Genomic DNA, 24,156 nt, shown 5'->3' with positions numbered 1-24,156 from the left:
AGAGAATATACTTTGAACAGGGGTTGGCCAGATCTTCTTCCTCTCTCTTTCCACAAACGTTTCTCCGTTTCTCTTACTTCTCGTCCTCGTCCTTGTCCTCGTCCTCATCCTTGTCGTCTTCGAAGATGGAGGAGCGGAAGGTTGAGGAGATCTTCCTTTCCCCTCTGTCCCGCCTTTCGTACCACCCTATTTTGCTTGAAGGGGTCGCTCGTTAGCGCTCTTAACGCGACTTACCGCCTGGAGCGCGAGACTCGAGCCCCCTGATTCATCGGGAAGGAGGAATGAATATTTATAAGAAACTGCAAAATACTCCCGTCTCTCTCTCTCTTTTTTTTTTACTTCTTTATTTATCTCTTTCTCTCCTTCGCACGTTTTTTCCCTTTCACTCGTTACCACTTGCCCCTTTTTCTTCCAACGTCTACCATCTACCTTTAACTTACTAATTCGTCTATTTCTTTCTCCTTTTCTTCATTTTGCTTTAAGTTGAAACTCGCGTGTAAACGCTGACGTAATTAGAAGGTTGTTTGGATCTCTTCATGGACCGAGTTCTTATGTATAAGCGATATCGTCGTGGATACGGGTAGATATTGTTTAAATTAACAACGATTTCGCTTCTCCTTAATGATTTATGTATACGTTTTATGTAACCAATCTTTACAACTTAATTTGTCCAGTATTCGCGAGACTCGTCTTTGAAAATCTACTCGAAATATCGATCACCTTATTGCTTACTAATTTACACTGATTACAACGTACTCTAGACACCTATAAACCTTGGATATTCTTTTGTTTTAATCATATTGCATTTGCGAATAAAAATAAACGTCTTTTATAATCATATAACAGCGTTTCTTTACCCCTAATATCGTTTATCCAACTTACGTATCAAAGGGTGCTTCTTGTTAGCGAATAAATAACGACGAAGGTAAGGATTTGAAATAGAAATCGATAGGATATAACGAATACCGTTCTGATATGTAATATATTAATACAATTTAATTGGGAGGAAAATCAAGCTCAAAAGAATATGAGAGATAAAGAAAAAGAAATGAAGAAAGAAGAAGGAATATTGTGGGATATTATTTATACGTCATCCGGATAACGGTCTCTCCAGTGTTTTATATCGAGTCAATTTATCCTAAGAACTCGTCCAACGTCGAAGACCCGTCTGCTTTCGGTATATCGAATTCAGTAGCATTTCCCGTAATTGATTTAATCGCTCGGATTAATATCGAGTGCGTGCGTGTCTATTAAAGTAAGTGGAGAGTACCCACGCGTTCTCGTCGAAGGCATCACTACGCATACGAACGACTTATCTTGCTCGATAAGTTAGATACGATGGATGAATATCACGTCCGTTTTTCTTCTTTATTTTTCTACATCGCTTACTCGCGCTTTTTCTCTCCGAGTGAGTTGCAATTAGCGTGGATCGACATAAGACGAGGCAAGACATAAACGCGTTATCCTCCTCTTCGTTTTATCTCGAAGAAATTGCACCCACATTCCAGCGAACGTCGTTGAAGATTAAATGGAGCATTTACAACAGATCCTTCGTAAATCTGTATATCAAAGTATATATCTGTGCATTTAAAGACGTGAGAAAAGATGATATCTAGTTAGCGGTTTTCTTATTTTCTTCGTTTTATTTTATTTGAAATATCAATCTATGCGAAGTCATCGATCCGAGTCCGATGAAATTACATCGTCGAAAAGAAAATAAATATAAATAATGTCTGTTATCTTTGATAACGCATACAAATGTATTAGCACTATTAAAGACAGACGAAAACTCGTCACGATACTTGCACCTCGACAAACGTTTCCTGGACTCTTCTCTGGCCACTCCTTTCTATCTTCTTTGCCACTTCCGGCGTCTACGTCGGCTCGATTTTGCTGCAATAAAACATCTACTCTTGACACCTGCGGGCCCAACGTGACTTGCCATCGTCGTTTTTCTTTTTTGATAACGAGACCACAATACCGCCTCTATGCTTTAACACACGTAAAAACGTGTTCTCTGTGCTTAAGAAATGTATGTGTATACGTATGCGATATGAGTTTTGACCGTGAGAATATTTTACGAATATTTCATTTCTTTTTTATGATAAAGGGTTCGATAATATATTTTTAACCCCGCTAAGTATTCCACGAATGGACAAAAGTTTAAAATAAACAGCTCATTCGTTGTAAAATAAAACAATTAAACGATGTCGTATTTTTTTTGTTTTTTGACGTTACTCGAAAACGTATTTCTGGTCTGACCTTGAAGAATGCACATCGTTCACTGCTCGGATAGATCGGCGGTGTTAAGTGGCGAATTCGTGTACGCGAGTTAATTAAGTATTCACAGTGTGGTCGCGTTCGCGCGCCATGCATCGAAATAACCCGCTAAAACGAAAGAACGAGAATACCTTTTATACGAAACCTCGATAAAAAGGAGCCACGCGAGCGTGACGTCCGATACATTATTAATACAATACTAACTTACGCGGCATATTATCTATTGCAAGAAAATGCTCATCTTAACACTTAAATACAAAAATTGAAGTATCGATCGAATGCTTTGATAATCAAATTGTGGAAATTTTTCTATATCGAATTAATCGCTTTGATCTACATTCCTCGTCAAAAAGATAGCATACGTCATTGAGCAACTTTAAGATAATACAATCTTTTCGACGAGGAATGTACGGTTCGCAGATTAGCTCGCCAATAATTTTTTCATAATCACCGATCATTCAGCTCTGTTTTGTATTTTTATTTTAGAAATGTAAAAGTACGTTCGTTTCTCAGTGGAATTATCGGTCCTTCGTAAATTCAGAGTCGAAGTCTCCTCGATAAGCGTAAACGGCGTCGTTTAGTTCGCTCTCGCTAGCTTATCATTTGTGTGGCAACCGGTAAACTCAGTTAAACACTCTGAGCAATCAGTAGCTTCTTCCGAGGTACCACTTCAAACGACTACAAAGAAAGCCGAAGATTATGCGACGTAATACACAGCAGAGAAATCTTCGTACATGAATTATTTTTTTAAATTCAACGACTCTTGGCACCAAATTTAATGTGCACATCAATGTTACAATCAAAAAATTGACCTAATAATTTTTACACACGCACATGCAATATATATTTTATTTATAGAGAAAAGTAACGAAGCATCTTACAATAATACAAAGTACGTGTAGGAACATATTAAGATAAAATAAAAAACTATTAGGACAACACAATATGTGAAGAAAAACCGAGACATACCAGAGATCAAATTATTCATTCTTCAAAATGGTCAAGCGATTGGTTAATGACGGAAATAGGTCATGCAAAGTTTTAAATAATAGGATTGGCGAGGTGATAGCAAGACGTGTTTATAAGCGTTCGCGCGTACACCGTTTGAACGATGCCGTTTACTTTACGTTCGCGTAAGCGGAGTGAAAGAGAGAGGGAGAGAAAGAGGGAGGTAGGTGTACATAAGCGAGTCGAGCGGCACTTTGTGGGGTCGTAAAACAGCGGCAGCCTTGTAAATCTGTAGCCGAGTGTGGCAGTCCTGACAGATTTTCGTCCCTCCACGCTTATCCTTCGGTATCACCATAGTTCACATCAATAGTTTTCGTTGAACGCATATATTCATTCATACAATTCAAAAGGATAATTTAATATTATACAGAGATATTTTCTTTAGAAAGAATTATAAATAATCTCGAGGAAAAGTAAAAGACAAAATAAAAAAAAAAAGATCGCGTTATACGGCATTATCATTTTACTGTATAGGAAACGTGTACGCGAACGTGCATTCATACAAATGTATGAATATTCGTTCGCTTTGTAAAAATTCAAATGAATAATCGGTGGTAAACGCACGCTTGTCTGTCTTCGTGCGTATTGATTTTTAATGCGTTTATGGGTTTGTAATCAGGACTTTTATACGTCGATTGAATCGCTCGAAGCGCTTTTATGGAGAGCGCCTTTTTGATTTGAAATTATTTACATATTATATAAAGAGCAACGGGAGCAAGAGCGAATGAGCGAGGAGGAGGGGGAGGAGGAGGAGGAGGAGAGGCGGGGTTGCGTCAGGTGAAACAAACATATCCCGCAGATTTAAATCGTTTAAATATCGGACTAAAGCGAATCGTTCTTTAACCGCGTGCTCGGTCTGCCCCTGTTGCGAGTATGTAATTTTAATTGTATCGAACCTATAATTTCATTTCGTTTCGTCCACTTCGATCGTTTATTTTTACAAGGGAATTAAAAGATTACCGGACCGGACTACAAATCTGTATGCCGGGCTCGAATAAAATAGAATTCTACCGTTGTTATAGAATTAACCTTTCATAACGTTAGTTCGCCAACAGAGGAGGATATACTATTAACGTTATTGTAATTCGTCTTTCGATTTATCATCAAGTTATACAAGGTGTTCCCGAAGTCGTTTGAAAAATTATACAAAAAAGTCAACTGATATTATATTCATTAGGAGGAAAGTTACTTATGTGGAAGATACACTGGGCTTCAGCACTTGTACACCACTGGGTGTTATTCGGATACAATGATGCGAAAAAAGCCTCCAGTGCAAAGGGTTAATAATTTATCTGTTATACTTAAGTCTCCACGAGTTTTCGTTTCGCATGGTTGCGTAAGAAAAAATGTTTCATGAGATAAGACGAACGCAAAGGATATTTATTTATGCCAATCTCTTGCTAATTTTCGAGTTCTCGATTGACACGGAAAACGTGTAATCGTAACGGATATCGTGGATAACTGAGAAGAAGTCGAGTTAGCCGAATGGAACACTTTTCACGATGTGCTTTACGATGTTATGCTAACCCGAATATCTGACGAGGTGACGCACTGACAGACGTAAAGCATCGTTAATCACTGCCCACGGAATAGTTTCTTTTTCTTTTTTATTTTTCTCTACCAACATGACGATTCCAGTACGATGTTTTTAACACGTTTAACAAAGAATCTTTCTCGTAAATTAATTCCTACGCAGCACGATACTCGAATGTGAGAAATTCTTTCTCGATTATTAACGAATTAGTGTAACAATTAAATCGATGCCTTATAAACAAATTTAATAATATTTCACAAAGTAATTATACATCTGTTCTCTTATATTATTATCTTTGAAATAGTCTCCATCATTTTCGATGACTAAATCAATAATAATAATAACAGGACATTATTCGAATAGATGTTGACTTTTCAAAAAGAAAATAAGAATTATTTCCAGTCGGTTTGAACGGAAATCATGATCTAACAATAAATGTTAAAGGTACATTAGAAAGTAAAAAGAGAAGAAAAAAAGGGAGGAAAGTTAGATGATCGCGTAAAAACGCTAATCTGAAATGCAAATACTCGGTAAGATTTTACTATGGTCGCGCGTCCGAAGAAAGACGAGTTAAAGGTGGTGGTGGTGGTGGTGGTTGAACGGGGTGGGAACGAGGGAAGAGACGAAGAGAGAATGAACTGGAGGATGAGAAGGGTGAAGAATTTTTATTATTGCGATGCGAGCTTAAGCCTGTTGTTCATGGTAGACGCGGTTCGTGTAAAGTGAAGAACAAATGTAACGAGGCAGTCGCGTCTTACTCAGATAGTAGCTTACCTGATCAGGCGCGCCTTACCCTTAAGCGCGCGACCTTTTTTTCCTTCCTTCTTATTCTTTTCCATTTTCTTTTTTTCTCTTACCTTTCCTTTTTTCTTTTCTTTGCGGCTGCCTTTTAGTATGCACGTGCGACCGTCGTAAAGTAGATGTACAGATCGCGCGTATCTTACGAAACTAAATTGGAACGAGACGAGAAGGGTACGAGAAGCAAAAAAGATGGAACGGTGAGAAGAGGAAAAGGAAAGAGTAAGAGAGAGAGAGAGAGGGAAAGAAACTTGGTGCGGAGAACGCACGACGAGAGTGCGAACACCCACCGGCCAGGCGCGGCATATCCAGCTGGCTCTCCCACGCGTTCTCGGCCAACTGACATCTTCATCATCCACTGCCGGAGTCACGTAGTAACAGGATTAAAATCCTCTCCTGAGCATGGAGCCGCTTCGAAGAGACGCTTCTGCCTAAAAATTGCTCCTAAAAATCACGCCTAAAAATTGTATCGCAGTCGTCGAACGTCTCCCCTCTCCTTCTCTTTTTCTAAGGCGAACGACTTATCAAACATTTTATCTTTATTTGCTTTTATATTTTCTTCCTTACTTTATTTCGCATTCTACGTAGCCTTTACAAAATCTTTGCGAAAAGGAATGCTCGCCACTTGTCATAAAGTAAGATTATCCAAATATTCGTTTACATCTACATTCGAGAGATTATGTCCTCTACGTTGAACCAAAAATCATTAACTGCAGTTTTTAATTTAAGATCTTTGACAGAAAAAGTATTTCAAATCTGTAATTGTAATTACGAGTCACGAAAGACAAAAGATTTATAAAAGTAAGTAAGTAAGTAAGTAAGTTGTTAGATAGGAAAAATAAAAAATCAATGAGGAAAAGATGAGAGATTGTGGTCTTGGTATGAAGGTAAAGCGCGTATTACAAGGGTAAGCCCGTTGGTGTGGATTAAGGCCCGATGTCATCGACGTGACCGGGCATGAAGTGGGTACGGAACGATCCTTCGTAGGGACAAGCGGCGGGTTGGTTATCGGCTGGCCACGACCACTACAAATCTTGGGCTATCGTCGGATCTCTCCTGCTTTTTGGTGGCTCTCTAATGCCTCCTCCGTCTCGTTTTCGTTCTCCCTGTCCCTCTCGAACGGTTGAAGCACAGGAGAGGAGACAGAAACACACACACACACACACATACACGTACACATATACACGGAAAGAGAGAAAGGAACATGGAAGGAAGAAAGGAAGGAAGGAAGGAAGAAAGACTATGGGAGGAGGAAATAAAAGAGGGAGAGAGAGAGAGAGAGGAATCGTTGGAGAGTCCGCTAGCTAGCTAGACCGTTGCCCATATATACCTAACCCATCGTTTAATGGAAGGAGAAAGAAAGAGACAGAGATTCTCGGCACACCCTAACCTCTCTCTTTTATGGTACAGATAGTAACTAGGGATCCCCATAGCTCTTAGAGTGGCGCACATAAAGAACAGAAACGTCAGGACGCGCTGAAGACGAACTGCGTTAACGCGGAGACACGGATTGCACCTAGCCCCGGAGTCAGAGCTTTTGCAGGAGAAAATCGAGAAGTAGTAGTTTTGGTAGGATGAGGAAGAGGAGGAGGAGGAGGAGGATCCATTCTCGCTAAGGAAGAAACCCTAACCGGCCCGAAAGATCCTTTGGAATGAGAGACAAACGGTGAGGAGAAGGAGGAGAAAGAGAGATTTGCGCTCAGCGGGTTCATCGGGGGGGCCAATCGTCGAAGAATTACGGATTTCGATAGGGCACTGGTGTCGTCAACACCGGACTCCCTGGATCCGCGCCAGCGACTCTCAAACTTCTTTTCCTTTATCTTTGACGTGGCTCTTAAAGAGAGGTGAGACCTATCTCTTATCTGGACAAGACGGCTACGGATTTTTAAAGTTCTTTGATACTTCAAAATGTCTTGCGTGAAATTATTTCAATGAAATATGTAATAATAATAATCGCAACGAATACTATAAGATCGAAAGATATAAATAACGAGAAAATATAAGTATTTATCGTTGTAATAATATAATCGATTATGTTAATAAATACAATGATTTTGTTTTTCAAGCTAAGATATATTACTTTACCTATTTCTTTAGGTAGATATCCATTCATCGGCCGAAAGTCGTATTTTTTTGTAAGCCTCCACTACAGAAGCAAGAAAAGTTCTTCTCATCGACGTTGGTGTGTATCGACGAGCAAGCGTTTAAATACCGTGGGCGGGCGGAGAGGGATGAGGGCTCGTTCCTTTAAAGCGAGGGTTAGTTTAAGGGCCGTTCGAGAATCGGTAGCCTCTCTGCCGATGTTTTATTTTATCCTCTCCGCTCCATAAGATCGCATTCTTTACGACCCATTAGACGAATTCATTACCGGCCCCAGGCAATAGAGTAGGTGAGGTTCGTAAGCCCTCTTTTCTTCCTCCTCCCGGCCCTCTTCCCTCTCTCTCTCTTACCATCTTCTTTACCTACCTCTCTCTCTCTCTTTCTCTTTCCTCAGTAACCTCTCCTTCTCGTCTTTTAAGTTTCTCGACTTCTCGCGTTCAACGTTCCTCCATCTTTCCCCATGTAAATCCTATATACACTCACTTATATACTAATATATACGAATATACACGCACATATACGCACTGAATCATCTTTTACGTCGCGTATCGTCGAGTTTTACGCGTTATTGTCTTATTGTCGTCAAAAATAACGAATTAGAAAAGAACGAGAGAGCTCTATAATTATTGCAAGTTCCATCACCGAATTTCGTAAAAAGAACGAATTGTTTACATATACGTAAAGTACATACTTTTGTAAAGAAATGATGAAGGCCATTTTCCACAATTGATTCCCGGATTTGTTTATCAGTTTTTCGACGTTGTCTTGGTTATAGATAGAAATATAAACATTGTACGCGTATGTACACGCACGTAACGGTTTAGACAGCAGGTAACGAATTGAAATAGACATTTGCACCGATAATTACACGTTTTATACACTTTCTTTCAATAATCACGTTACTAATTTTCCATAATTGTTTCCAGAAATATATACCGATGAAGTACCTTCAAATGCGTTTACCAGCTGATCTTAGATAACCATTACAAGCAAGACTAATCAACGCCGTCAAAGAAGAAAGTTAAAGAGATACCGCGTTCGAAGAAATTTGTCCTCTCGCGATTTCTAGCATTTATATACAAGTACTTATTACATTTAAATTGGTTATCATTTATTTTTCTATTTCTGTCGTCTAACGATCGCATTGAGATGCGATAGAAATTTCTATAATTGAAAATATCCTCGTTTAATTTATATCGATAATTATACGTCTCTTATCTCGTAGCAAATCCATTCTGGGTTATCGAAATTTAGATTATACGTTATCTTTTATCTATTTTTTTTCTTCTCATCTCTCGATCACGCTTGGTAATGTATAATAAGTTACGCGGAAAGAAAAGATAAAAGTAAATTCGCGCGCAGTAAAAATTCGTGAAACCAGTCGTTAAAGCAATTAACGAAATAACGTTTGACGAAATTCTATTTACTCGGTGCAAGAAATTTTGTAGCATAACAAAAGCGAGCATTAATGAATGCGACGTAGGATCGCGATGGGTCCTTTTTTTAATCAATTACATGTTACTGCCCGTGATTACGACGAGCGTCATGTATCAAGTGGAGAGGCCCACCTACCATCTAAATCAGTTGCAGGAGCCCTTAATAGCCCGAGCTCCGGAGAAGCGAGAGAGCCTTATCGAGGATTTACCGGCCGCTCGCTTAGATAGTACAAGATTTAAATTCTTTATCGTTACCGTTATCCATCCGTCTTCCCTCTTTTTCGGAGCTCACCGAGTGGATCCCCTCTCCATTTCCTCCCCTCCCTACACTCATTCCGTCTCTTTTCCTCCCTTTTTCGTTTCTCAAAAGCTTTTTCGTCTCCTTCTCCTTCTCCTTCTTCTTCTTCGTCCTTCATAAATCCTTCTTACGTCTCCCTTCGTACCTTACCTACAAACTTTTACTCGAGAAAGGTCCTCCGCTATCAAAATCATCCAACGTCTGCCTACTTCTTTACTTAACATCCAAGTAGAATCCATTCTTTCTTGATTTTAGAAAATAAAGAAAGATTTTCCCTTCTCATCTCCATATAACGATTCGTTATAGATAAAAACATTTTAGTAATTATCTTCATTTCGTAGGATTTATTACAATGAAAAGATTAGCTCGGGAACGAGAACATCAGCGGGATCTGGTATTTGCGGCAATGAGCTCTCGAGTTCTTAACGTCATCTAATAATAATAGTAATCAAAATAATAATAATAGAAAACCGCAACAAAGATGAAATTAACGCGTTGGGAAAGAACTTACCAAAGGGATGTTCTCTCGAATGCATTCTCGAATTTCGAATACGCGTAAAGTATTCTGACCGGATCCATCTCGGGTGGTTCTCTGGAAGAACTAAAAGAAACAGAAAGAGAGGAGGAGGAGGAGGAGGAGGAGGAAGATGTGGCGGATGCGGAGGTTGTGATCGAGCTCGCTCGTAGAAGAGACCAACTCAGAGAGAAGGGGGAGCTTCTCGATGCTGTATCAATTCATTAGCGCATTACGGTTAAAATAAAAGTATTCGCGTATCTGCGGCATGCGGCGTATCTCTTATGAAGAGGAGGACGCAGTGGTCGACCGGTTTTCTGCGACTCCTCTCCATTCCCCTAACCACCACCTCCTCCTCCTCCTCCAACCCGTTCCTTCCTTTTCTTTACCTTCCTTCTCTAGCTCGTTCACCGGGTCGACCTTCATCGTGATTTGCTGGCTGGAGACCGGCGTCCAGCGACTCGAAGTCGTCATTATGCACCGAGAATGCTTGAAAAAGAAGAGAAACGCCGACGCGCGCGAGCGCGAAACCGACGCCGAGGGTAAATAAGAGAGAGAGAGAAAGAGAAAGAAAAATATAAAGAAGAAAACAGGGACACCAACAAGGAAAGGTTCTTCTCGAAGGAAACCGACGGCCTTGAGGCAGATCTTATCTGCACGTTGAACGTCTTCGGTCCCTGATAAGCAAAATTGTCCGCTCGTAATATGCTTTACAGAGTCGCCCTCCCACCTCCCCACCACACCCTCCTGTTTATCTAGTTTATCCGTTGCTCGTGTCTATTCCTTTAAAACGTGAACAACACCACCCCACCACCACCACCACCATCACCACCATCAGCTCGCTCGCGCGCGCTTCTTAGGAGAAGACTTGGGAGAAGGGTTGGTGCTGGCTAGGTAAGAAGGGTTGTATCTGTTTCTCATTGCGCGCGATGGCGTGCACACATTCGATGTGCTATTCTATGATACCGAATTAGCGATCCTACGAGACCCCGACGAGCACAACTTCGAGCTTGTGTCTATTAAGTATTCCAACTGCTCGACGTCCTCGAACATAAATTCGTGTGCCGGCGTAGAACGTAGATAAGGCATATACGTATGTATGGGTGTTTCTGTATGCGTCGGACACGTACCAGCAGCATAGTGGAAACGTATACCGGTATTTCTAATTAATGCGAAAGCAAGTTAAAAGAAAGCGAGAAACGGATACGCCTTTAACGATCTAGTACATCGTTGCGGACATTACGCCGACTTTGTATTATGTATGTCTGCAATTTAATGGAAATACAAAATGGAGGAAGGATCCTATTTGCTTAGATTCCAATTGCTGTTATCACCCTTTAGAAATTCTTCATCGAATCTTCTTTTTCTTTTTCTTCTTCTCCTCCTCGTCTGCTGCTGCTGCTGCTGCTGCTGCTGCTGCTGCTGTTGCTGGAATCTATTTAAAGAAAGCGAATCTTCCGAGTGTACGTGTAATAAATAAGTAAACGTTGAACTCGAGTTATTGTTTTTTTTTTTTTTTTTTATAGTTTATAACATATATATTTATTTGAGCTTTAATTGCATTTTAAAATACAACCGAAATAATTAAATAATGACAAATCTGGTAAAATGGTTTCAAGAGTCGCGTATACATGATGCATAATCTTTGTGGTTGCTTGTATGTAAGTCGGTAGGTACGTTTCGAGCATATCTCTGTCGCACGGTATTACTTTTTTTTTTTTTTTAATCATTTCTTATTTTCTCCCTCCTCTCTATCTCTCTCTATTTTTTTTGTGTTCCGTGTCTCTTTATCTTTCTACCTAAACTTCATTCTCTTTGTATATATGTATTTACGTGTGTAATACGTGTGTAGGCGTTTGTTCTCTGACGAAGAGTATGTATATGTAAATGTACGTGTGTTTCTATGTATATTTTCGTGTGTATGCTCGCACCCACGTAGATTTCGTGTTCGTTCATCACACTTTCAGCAGTCGTATATAATTACAATAATAATATTAATATTATTATTATGTCGATAAATACTTTTTAAAGTCCGCGATGGAAGAAGTAGAGTTTACAAGAAATACGTATACAAGTGTGTTCCGTTCTTTACCGGCCCACCTCGCCGGTGGCCGTACGCAGCAGCTGCCTCTTCTGTCTCTTTCTCTCTTTACCTTTCTTTCCATTTCTCACTCATTCACTCTCGTTCTCTCTCTCTCTCTCTCTCTTTCACTCTCATGCATTCTTTCGACCATTTTTCCACGTTATATCCATCTTTCCCTTGTACTTGACTTTCTTTTCTCTCTTTCTTCCGTACTTTATCATATCATATAGCACACACACAAACACACATCCACGCACACGAGCCTTTCTTTCTCTTTATTAGCTGCATTCACGCTCAATGCCCTAGTAACATTAGAATCACCACACGACACTTTCATCGTCTATCACCCTCTCCCATTTTTTTTTCTCTTTATATTATAATAATCGTAATCGTTAATCAATATACACAATATTCGCAGTAATTCGAGTGACAATAATGACAATATTTTACACGTAAAATGACGCATCGGCTCGCTCGGCGCAATAAATATTATTTCAACAAAGAAAATTTACAATGGTCTCTCTCTCTCTCTCACCCTTTCTTTCTCTCTTTCTCTCTCTCTCTCTCTCTACACGCCATCCTAAGCGCCGAGAAACATGGGTCTCCTTTCTTCAACCCCCTTATACTTTTTTTCTTTCTTTATCATTTTTTTCTTTAAACAAAACAATCGCACATTCGTCGGCTCGATTAAATTTTCGTCATTTTAATTAATCAAGAGCCCCGTTATTACTTAAACATATTTTCATTTTCTTTTCCAACGCACAACATTTTCTCGGAACTCTCTCGCATACTTTCGTTTATTCACATGCATTCAACTTTCGCACGATTTCTTTCTCTCTTTCTCTTTCTCTCTATCTTTCTTTCGAACTACTTGTTCGATTCATTTACTTCCGATCGATTAGCAGTCATAGACCTTCGAAGAGGACTTTTTATTTTATTCATTTTCCATCCCCCGAGCGGTCTTATCGGTTCTCCAAATTTTTTTTCTTTTTTTCGTGACAGTAAGTATCAACAAAGAAATTCCTATACAGGGGCGAACCCTAAACCTATCCTAAACGCTAATAAACTACGGTTCTTATATTCTAGAGGTATACATGCTGACGACCTTACGACAGGTGATAGGTAAGCTGTTCCATCAGTTTCTTTCTCTCTTTCGTTCTTAATTTTTCTTACTCTTACTCTTTCTCACTCTCTCTTTCTCTCTCTCTCTCTCTCTCTCTCTCTCATCTCTCGTCGTAAATGTCCTTAAGTATTTATAAAATCACAAACTTGGCCGCGTGCCGAGCCTCGTGACTCAGCAGTGCCGCGAGATATGGTGGCATCACAATTTAATTAACGCTCGTTCAACACCCACTTCATCGTCACACCCTCTAACATTCTCTAAGTAACAAAAAAAAAACAGTAATTGACAGGAACGGATACAGTGTCGAGTTTCTCTTATTAGTTTCATCTTTTTTTTCTAAGTTTCCTTTCTTCACAAAAAGTTATTTCGTAAGTATAAGTGAAATTTGAAAAAACTAAATGAGGAAAATTACGAGAGGATTCTGTTTTTTAAACGTACGCCAGAACATCTTAGTGGTATCGCTGTGTTATCGTTTGGACATTAGAATTAAATGTTGCTAGTTATAAGTTGAATTGAAAATACGTAATTTTATGCATTAGAAATAACGTAGGTCATCGTCGTTGTCGTTGCAGTCGTCGTTGCAGTTAACTTTACGAATGCGTACCACTGAAATTTCTCGCGTGTGTGTTTCTTTTTTAGTTATTTTTTATTTGAAAGATAATTTATTATAAACGCAATGGAAGAAGTAATGCGTTTTGAAACGTGGAAGGGGCTTGCTTCTTTTTATCACGAAAACGGAACTCGAAACACTCCACCACATTCCGTGCGGAGATTTTCTCGATGAAGGGCGGCGCCGTGCACGATCGAACGAATCGTGCCGAAAACCCCTCCCCTAGGAATGACAAGATTTTTGTCCTCGATGATGGCCCAAAAATGATCGCCGATTAATTATAAAAGGTATCCACGTCGCCTTGTTTTAACTTTCCTCGAACGACGTACGAACGAAGCCTGCCGTTCTTGTGTCGTCGAAATGACATCGTTTGAATTTTCATTTCTATGATAAAAAAGCACCGTATTGGAAGATCAACGGATTCGCGTACGATTACGAATTATTCGTGATTCGGACACGATGCTGAAAATTTCTCAGTGTTCTTCTTTTTTTTTCTGCACAAATCTGTAGCCGATAATCTATCGATCTTTGAACTTTGAAAAGCTATTTAGAATGATACGACGAAGGAAGAAGCTTTTACATAATTTATGTAATATCATCGAGTGATCGCAATGAATATGTAAAATTGTCGAAATTTTACGCGTCGATTAAAAACGAGCTATCGTTCTACCGCGATAGGTCGCCGCGTCCGATGCTCTTCGAACATAAAATTGAAAATAAAGTAAGATGCCATTGGCGCAGGGCGTCCGCGCGGCGAAAATTCCAACCACATCGCTAGTTTTACAGTCGTTACAGTATAGATACACTTATGTACAAGTGGCACCGCTACTTACGGAGCTCGGACTATACGTACTTGCTGGACAACTGTTTGGCCAGCTCCGTATACTTGAGAAACTTTGAGTGTGGGCTCTCCTCGAGCGGAGATGCCGCTGACTGGGATGGGCTGCCGTTGGCTTGCGGAAGAGGCGGCGACTTGTTGCGTTGGGACGACGTGGGTGGAGAAGAAGAACTGTGACCACTGGGGCCACCACCGGAAGTCGCCTGCGACGCCGCTGCGGCCGCGGCTGCCGCTGCCGCCGCTGCCGCCGATCTTCCGATCGTCAATGGATCTGGGATGACGCCATCTTTCACGAAGTGCATCTTCGAGAGATGATGCCTGTAGGCTCCTTTGGAAATGAACGGGGTGTCGCAGAAGGCGCACTTCATGATCGAGTCTGCCGTGACTACGGCGTCGTTACAGGCCCAACTGAAGGCTAAAATGGCTCCAGGAGTTGGTCCGGCGCCTGGTCCGCCAGCGCCTACCGCACTACCGCTTCCAGGAGCGATCGAACTACCGGAACCAGAAGTGGACCTGGACGCGCCGCTCCCACTGGGACCACGCGTTTCGGTTTTGTCACAGAGTTTTTGCAGAGCTGCCAGCGGATGGCTGCTCGTTTTTCGTCCTTGCGAGTCCACCGTGTTACCGGTACCTCCTCCACCTCCACCGGATAGGCTATCGAACATAGAAGAGAGGGCACCGAGGCTACTGGATGCTTTCGTATCTGGCGTTCCTCTCGGGGTGACCGATCTATCGCTGCTGGTAGGACTGCTCGTGCTGTTTCTGCAAGGACTGCGAGCCACTTGCTCGACTTGGCTCGTCGATCTCGGAGTAGGTGGATTCATACGGGGCGACTGAACTTCTCTACCTTCCTCTGCAGTCTCGTGAAGACTGCTTCGTCGGTGATTATACGAGGCTTGTTGTTCTTCCTCCTCTCGACAATCGTCCACCACTTCTTTCTTAACGAACACCTCTCTCGACGATTGTGCTTGTTGTTCTTCCTCGTTCGTTCCTCTTTCGTCCGTTTCTTCGTCCCTCGGTTCTTTCTTAACCACCACCGCCGAGGTAGACTCCTCGTCTCCGGACTCTTCCGCGGTTAAATGATGACGCGTTGATAATGGCGTCGGAGCTTGTTTATCCGGAGTGACACGATGGTGATGAGAATGAGCGCTGGAATGCCTCTCGTGGCCAACCGAAGGAAGATCCATACGTCTTTCCGGTGTCATCGTATCCGTCCGACCGCTTCCTCTCTCCGATATGGAACTGGACTCGCTTCCGCTCCGTTCTCTCCTCGCAGCAGCGCTCGCATTGTAGTGCTGTTGTTGTTGCTGCTGATAAGATCGAAGAAGATTCATCGTTTGCGGATCCACCAGTGGCTTCGTGTAATCCACGCTTTCGTCTATTCCTAATCTTTTAAGAATGCTAGTTCCCATGGGTGCACCTGGCTGAGCGTGATGCAACCCTGCCGTTCCATGTCTCACTCGAGAATCGAAGCTCTTTTCGATCAACTTCTCGATGGCGTTTAAGACGGAGGGAGAGGACGTGCCGCCGGTGGTTTCGTTCGCGGTCGGCGTTGGAGTGTCCTTACCTGGGGTGGTAGCGTCGCTAGCCGAGGAAGGTGATCGGTGATGCCTCGACGATACCGAAGAAGCATCCTCGTTCACGCTTTTACGGCCACTCTCGCTCGGTGGCAAAGTCGCTGGCAAGTGATTCGACGACATGAGTGCAGTTTTTAAGAAATTTCGGTTGTTAACACCGACCGTTCCGGCCCCTATGCACTGACGTATGTGCTCGACGAAGATGGTAGTCTCGATTTTCTCGCCGCATTTCTCGCAGGTAATTCTACCTGCGTGTTTTCCAAGACTGTGGCTTAGGCCGGTCCCAGCGTCGCCATTTTTAAACTCGTTTTGCGCCCGTTCCAATTCCAATAACTTTCTCACCGGCAATGATTTTTTTCTCTTCTCGCGCGTTTGTCTCCGACGACCACCGCTCTCGGTAATCGAGCGCATTATGTGCTCTTTGTAGTGAGAGTTCTTGACCATATGATTACTCAACTCTTTCAAAGAACTAAAGGCCTGATCGCATACTTTGCAAGTTAGTACGGCGCTGACATGACTGCTGGCTGCTCCAGCACCGGGACCACCACCGGCGTTACCTCCGTGGGGACCGCCGCCGCCGCCGCCGGTTCCGGCACCAGGCGGTACTCCGCCCGCATTTCCTCCGCTTCCGACTCCACCTCCGCTACTACCGCTGCCTCCTCCCCCGCCTTTGCTCTCATCGGAAGATTTCCAAGAAATAATTTGCTCCTGCGAGATGATGTTGGTATAATGTTGCGTTTGTTGCATGTGCGAGGTCATTTCTGCGAGGGAACGGAAGCTCTGACCGCACCACATACATTTGAGGATCTGCCTGGTTTGCTCGGCACCTTTCCCAAGCCAAACGTCTTGACCTCTGACCAATTTTCTAGGCAACGGCATAGTTTCCTTTATGAGGAGGTTCAACTCGGATGGACTTTGCTTGTTAGTTGGGGCAGCGGAGTTGTTGCTACCGGCGACGTTGCTTGTCGAAGTTTGCGGCTGGTGCGATTGTTGCGGCGGCGGTATCGTCGGCATCGTCGTTTGTTGGGGATGCAAAGCTGCGGCCGCCGGTGGTACGGGCATATTAACGCCGCAATGCTTCGCTTCCTTCATGTGCGTCGTCATAGCGGCGAGCGTTGGGAAGCTTTGTTTGCACCATACGCATTTAAGAACATCTTTGGCCTGATCCGCTCCTTTGTTCAGCCAATGAGATTGCCAAGCACTGTGACGACTACTCGACGTTGTGGACGGCGTGCTGCCTACGGAAGTGCCACCGCTACTGCCGCTGCACGAAGACGGCCTGAAAAGATCTTCGCCACCTAATTTGCTCAACTCGCTCATTTTTTCCAAAGCCTTGGTCGCTTCGCTGGGTTGATAGGACTTTTCGAGGGCTGCCGGAGGCTTCATTTTTCCGTTCCAAAGTTGATGGTGATCAACAACACCGCCAGTACTTTTCGGAGACAATTGTTGCTGACTAGTAGCCGCTGCTGCCACAGCTGCAGCAAAGTATGGAAAGTGCGAGGCCACGACCGGCGATGTCCACGGTGAAACTACCGGTGGCCTACCAAACGTGGACGGGGAGTTGGTTGCCGTTACGTCTTGATGACCAGTCGAGGCCGCACCGGCCAATCTCGAGGATTTACGGGGAGGCGGAGGGGAGGAATCTTCGGGGCCTGGTCGTTTTCTACTAGGCACCGACAAATCCAACGGACCGTTGTTCGTCTCTGTCGAAGAGGATGGCGTTGGCGGCTTGCTGAGGTTCAGAATATGCTCTTCCTCCTCTTCTTCCGTCGAGGAAGCTTTTCTCGTGCTGAAGTCTAAGACGGCTGGCAATGGGGTTGCCGAGGGTGAAACCTCGCCGATGCTGCTCGGCGAGACCATGAGACCCGGCGTCGCTGCTGGTGGCGAACAAGAGGACGATACCAATGGCGATACGGAGCCTCGCGACAAAGGCGAATGTCCGAGGAGGAGCCGTTGATGTGTTTGCTGAAGATACGCCGCCATCATTGCCGCCGAATGCGATGGCAGAAGAGGATGAGTCCCAAGGGGTAGAGGCACGATACTACTCGGACTAACTGGACTCGCGCTGCTCCTCGTTGCTAAAGGTGGGGGACTTCCGGTCGCTGGACCGGAGGATTCCCGAGAATCTCTCGAGGGACAGCGTGGACTCATTTGTTCCCTGAAAGAGTAACAGAAAGGGCTATTGAAAAATAATGACTTTTGATATCCTCTTCGACTAGTCTGTCATATTCGGTCGACTGATCGCCGATTTCCTGAGATTTTGACGATTCACCTGCTTCTTAATCTCTCTTTCTCTCCGAATGTCTATCTTTTTCTTCCATCATTTGCGACTTTCCCCGCCTCTCTGACCGATCTCTGCAAAGCGCGTTCGATGCCACGAATCGTTCGTACCGGAACTCTCGACCGGACAGGCATCATTAATCATGATAACCGAGCGATAAATTTCTTGTAACTGATCCGCGAATACCGGCACAACGCAGGTGACGCCGTGACGTTAATATTTCATAACCGGCCGCCATGAGAATTACTACGTAAACAGCTTTCGCTGTTGCTGCACGATGGAAACGACGAATACCCGGAATCGGTGATGAATATAAGCAGAAAAAAAAATTCTCTCGTGATAGATAGAGCCTCTCTTGACGCTGGCATGTTTTGCGACGCAAACAGCGATGGATAATTCACGCTTGAAAACGCCTGTCGTTCTTAACTCCTCGTATCTACGAGGATATGAATGCGAATAAAAATACTGTAGTGCAACGGGAAAGAGACGATTCGTAAATGCCAGCCTTACCATCGCGCGTCGGTTCGTTGAACGCATAAAATGTGACCCGGTATATGACATATGATACTGTATTCATTGTTTTCAAAAATACAAATCACATCTAAACGACGGAACTGTCTCCCCAATAAAGTCTATTAACATTTATCGCGAATGTACACGCACGGTCGACGTGAGAAACGCGTGATCGAATAATTCTCAAACACCATAGAGGGCAAAAAAATATTAGATACCTTGCGGAACGTCATCCACGCATAGGAGAACGATCTATCTCAAGAAGTAAGCACGTGGTCGTAAGCGCGGGCGCGGGTGCGCTCGCGTGTCCTCTCTCTCTCTCTCTCTCTCTTGCTCTCTCTCTCTCTCTCTCTCTCTCTCTTTTTCACACTTGACGACGAGGTGTTCTCGACACGAACGGAAGGGACACAGTAGAGCTGTCGACGGCTCGCTCGTAACTGACTCCTCCTGACTGAATGCCGAATGCGTGCCGCGAGATGAAAGGGGACCACCGCCACGCATGCAGGGGAAGTTTTTGGGGGCTGGCGGCTCGAGGGGAGGGGACATCACCTCCGGCCTTCGCCACGGCGTCCCTAGTTTAGCGAGCGAGGCTAGAGGTGGAGGTGGAGGTGGAGGTGGCGATGCTGATGGAGGTGGAGGTGGTGGATGTGGAGGTGGAGGAGGCGTTAGCGGAGCAGTGGGTGCCTCTAACGGGTGCCGCTAGCAGCAGGCTCCTCTCGTCGTTGTGTGTGTTGCAGGGCGGCGGCGGAGGCGGCGGAGGCGGCGGCGGCGTAGGACTCTCTTCGTAACACGTGCCTATCTCTATTAGCCGTGCGACGTTGCGCGGCAGCCACCGATATCAGCTCTGACACCAGCTTATTTATCCCTCTGCCTCCGTCCTACTCTTCTATTCCCCTCCCAACCCCTAACTCGCTCTCTCTCTCTGACGAGACCCGCCGCTCTCTCTGACGATTTGTTGCGTTCAAACAAGGAACAGAGCGTAAAACACACTCATCCACGTACGTGAGCACACAGAAGAGGGACCCAACGACGGCAACATCAAAGTGCAAAAGCACCGTACGGCTTCCCCGATGATTTAGGTGCTTTATTATCAAGTCTACGGATAAAGCACCGACTAATGAGTTTGAAACGCCACGATGTTGATCGTCCTCTTTCTCTCTCCCTCGCTCTGTGCCGTATCTACTTATACGTACCATCATCTAAGTGTGGCTTTGTTGCGCGATTCCATTTTAAAGACTTCATTTTATAACTACGCCTGACTATTTTCTTAATTAGCTACCATTCTAAAAGACCAACATTGATGTTTGATAAGCCCTGCTCGAGACGTTCATATTTGTACTAGAACGACTACATACATTTGAATCAAAAAAAAGTCCTCGCGTGATCAAGACTCTCCAGAGAGTCCATCGTATCCCACGAGTGTCATTTTTGCCTGATAAAATGGTAACGTTGTTTCTTCGATTCAATAACGTTAGCGAGAGCGATAAAAATTCATAATACCCAAGTATGTCATTCCGAGAAAGTATTAATGTGTATGATGGATTGAGGGGTAAAACTTGTTTCATTTAAATTACGCGATTTTTTCTTTTAACCATTATCTGATGCTTCGGAGAAAGTATTTTTCTTTTAACCTAATTATAAAACATTACTGACGCGTCAAATGATATAATGAAAAATTGAGATACCTATCAGGTGGTCCAGTATCCCTCAAAATGGTAGGATTTAATCTCGCGGAAACGGAAGTTGATGGTGGCGTGGGTGGTGATGCTTCCTCGTCATCCTCCTCGTCGCTGGCCTCGCCATCGTCATCTTCTTTGGCTGCAGGTGCACAACCTCTTTCACTAGGGCTGACGGGGCCATCCTCGTCGACGCAATCGCCCTCTTCGCCCTGGAGGTCCGTGCCAGGCCCTGAGCCTTCGACGCCGTCCTCCCCTACGATCAAAATCAAATTCACAAATTTATTTTTCTGATTGCTATTCACAAACGATCAAACATGTTTTTATTTCATTAATTATTCTACCAAAATCACACGAATTGGCTATTCCAGTCTAATATTAACTATTTATTAGCTGTAGTAAATATGTAAATCCTAGTACTTGACATTACAATAAATTGCACTTTGAACCCGATCATAATCGTAACTACGATAAATTGTTAACTTTTATTAAACCTTCCCCATTTTAGTAGTACTTGTCACGGTAAAACCTTTCGTTTAAAGTAACGTATAGTGACGTAACGGAAAGATTATAGAAAATGTGAGAACTAGTATTTCGAATCGACGAAAAGAAAGTGTATCTTTTTTTAAAATCAATTAGCTCTTAGGATTGGCAGAGAAATCGTTAGAGGTTTTGATAATTTATAGAATATATATCTGGAGGCTGAAATCTTCGATATCGCGATTCCATCGACTGCAACCATCCGTGACAGAAAGGCAGTTGGAAACAGTGAAGTAGGACTTTCTATCATCTAAAGCATCGGGCACGAGGTGATTAAGTACGATAGAAGGAGAAAGGAGGAGGTGGCGGGGAGAGGGGGAGGAGGGGGCAGAGAGCATGCGACCCGGTAGAGAGAAGACGCTCAGAAATGACGGAGCTAAGTACCCAGGAGTGATATAAAGGTGCAGATGGCGAGTAACACAATGGCACTATCGGTTCATTTATCAGCCTTTCGCGATGGCGCCGCTGCCAACGACGACTACTACGACGACGACGACGACGACGACGACGACGACAGCGATGGCGTCGTCGACATCTACCGTACTCTACGATGAGAACGTTGGATATGTTCTCGACGATGACACTGTGCCATTGTGAATCGGTAAAGAGTAAGAAAGAGAGAGAGAGAGAACTTCCGTCATTTGCATTATGAGTTTTAATCAAATCATTTCCTTTTACATCAGAATCGACGAATCTACACAAAGAGACAGAGAGAGAGAGAGAGAGTCCAACTGGTACGATTCATTGTCCTGCTTCTTTTACAATATTAATCGTGATTTAGCATTCGATTCGTTGGATAACGAAAGACTGTCAAAGGGTGGTAGACGTTTTCCATGAGGCTACATTCAAAATGGAGGAAACAGAAGTATGGTATCAACGACAGCGGAGCATCGAACTCGAGACGAACGATCGGAGTATTGAAACTCTCTTTCTCTTTTCTATATCTTTGTCTCTTTTTATCGGAGGAACCCTCGGAACCGACCGCCATCTTGAGAACGACGTGTCCACCTCCAGGAAGGGAGTGTCGTCGGTGGCGATCTCTTCTGGTACTCGTACGAGAGCGTAAGAGAAGAGGATGAGTTAAGAGAGAGAGAGAGAATGGTACGGGGGAGAGGCGTACGGAAGGAAGATAGTCAGCAAGGTAGCACACCTCCCTGATGCAGAGAGGGGGTGGGGACAAACCAGGAGCACCGTCCTACTTTGCCGATTGACCAACCAAACGATCGTTTGTTCGCGGATGGGCCACGGAAGAGGGAGAAGAAAGGAGATCGCACATTGATCCGTAGGAGCATCGGCAACTAATTACGCAGATTTATGTCCCCATTGTCCATTGTCTCTCTCCCAGAGGAGAGCGGCCCTTCGAGAACCCAGCAAGACCGAGGACGACTCTTGCTCGGGGAACCAGCGCACGGTTCGAGATCCTACTCGTGAGAGAGAGAGAGAGAAACGAATGCGGGGGTATGAAAAAAAGAGACAGAGAGAAAGGAGGAGAGAAGGAGAGACAAGCACGACGACGACGAGGACGACGAGGACGACGACGACGACGACGAAGAAGACGAGGACGACGACGAGAAGAGATAAAAGGAGGACCCTGAGGATCGCTCGGATTCAAGCTTGTTGCTGGTAGGGGAATGCAAGAACTTGCAAGAGGGTATGAGGGAGGGAGAGAGAGAAAACGAGCGGGCGGGCGGACCACCGGCAAGCAGCCCCGCCCGCTTCGAATATCGTCTCTTCTTTTACCCTCTCGACTTGGTTCGTTTGTACTCTCGTCTACTACCTTTCTTCCTTCCTCTCTTCTTCTCACTTCTTCCTCCGTCCCCTTCTCTTTTTCCTCCTTATTCCTGCTTAGAGCATTTTCCAGCTGTTTGGACAGTCTTAGTGTCATCTTTACCATTTCTTTCCGAAATGGTAAACGTTCGTATAGTTATTTCCCATACTAAACGAGAGATTTCAACGAAAGCATCTTCTCTCTTTCCTTTTAGTAACAATGCGTCATTTAAATATTCTCTTATTGAGTATGCGAGAAAAATTGATGAATCTTTTATCTATCTAATTTATGGATGATGTCAATGAATTGTTCCTTAAGAAACGAGGGGGGGAACCTTAAGGTTGCACTTATACTTCAATGATCGTCCCATGTTATCCAGTTATGGTCAAGGTCACGGCAGATACCGAGAAGAGGATGCAAATGCAGCTAGCACGAAGAAACGTCGTGCGGGTCCTATTGGCAGGACGCTAACAAGGTGCACGGGGAGTTGGTTGGTTGGCTGGTTGGTTGGTTGGTTGGTCGGTTGGTTGGTTGCATATACCAGCACGGTGCAAGGTAAGATACGACGGGAACGTGGCGTACCGAGTTTTAAAGCGGCCCGAGCCTTGACACTCGACGAGATGTTGCCGTACGATATCCGTTCCTCCTGTCCTCGCAGCTATTTCAGCTGCTGGTATCATGCAACTAACTAGTACTTACATTTGTATCTACCTATGAAACTTTAAACCTGTTTCCTTCTCTACGTCTTTCATTTTTCTAATAATATCCTTTAATCTCAGAATTAATTAATTTACAAGAGTATAATAAATAAGGAACAATAATTAATCTTAACAGTCAATTCTTTCCATTCCTATTATTTTTCGCTTATCAAATTATTGGTTTCTCATAGAGTCACAAAAACTTTCCTTAATACCCTTCCCCTAATCCATCTCCTTTTAGTTTCACTATTCCTCTCGTAGTCCTTTTCTTTGTCCATCTTCCGATGGAACATGTGCTACGAACTCGAAACACAGATAACTGAATAGGTGTGCAACACATGTTGCTATGTGAAACTGGTTAACTGCTTACCCGCTTGAGTATCCGTGGTGTTCGCGATACCGCGATCTAACTCTCTTGGCCGCGAGTTCTCCGCAACCGACGATAGTCACGCTCACGACTCATGGGGACCAGATCGTTCCT

At 43.7% G+C, this 24,156-nt stretch overlaps 1 protein-coding gene across 6 annotated transcripts in view; it reads right to left on the bottom strand.

The window, feature by feature from the left end:
• Positions 1-11,782: 11,782 nt before the first annotated feature.
• The window catches only part of LOC122522656 (protein tiptop), a 130,916-nt gene continuing 118,542 nt past the window's right edge, over positions 11,783-24,156 (bottom strand). For 5 of the 6 annotated variants that reach the window (XM_043643909.1, XM_043643912.1, XM_043643913.1 and 2 more), the window contains 2 exons: positions 20,679-20,925; positions 11,783-18,357 (listed from right to left, as the gene is read on the bottom strand). In XM_043643909.1, the coding sequence (XP_043499844.1) occupies positions 14,628-18,357; positions 20,679-20,925 (3,977 nt within the window). In that variant the 3' untranslated portion in view covers positions 11,783-14,627. Of the gene's footprint in view, positions 18,358-20,678; positions 20,926-24,045; positions 24,121-24,156 lie in introns of those variants that run through there. The other variant, XM_043643914.1, reaches the window with a different exon arrangement.

The sequence above is a fragment of the Polistes fuscatus genome, unplaced genomic scaffold (assembly GCF_010416935.1).
Source record: "Polistes fuscatus isolate 324 unplaced genomic scaffold, CU_Pfus_HIC Scaffold5, whole genome shotgun sequence".
NCBI lineage: Eukaryota > Metazoa > Arthropoda > Insecta > Hymenoptera > Vespidae > Polistes > Polistes fuscatus.
The sequence above is the reverse complement of the archived record's forward strand: the minus strand, read 5'-3'. Positions and strand labels throughout refer to the sequence as shown.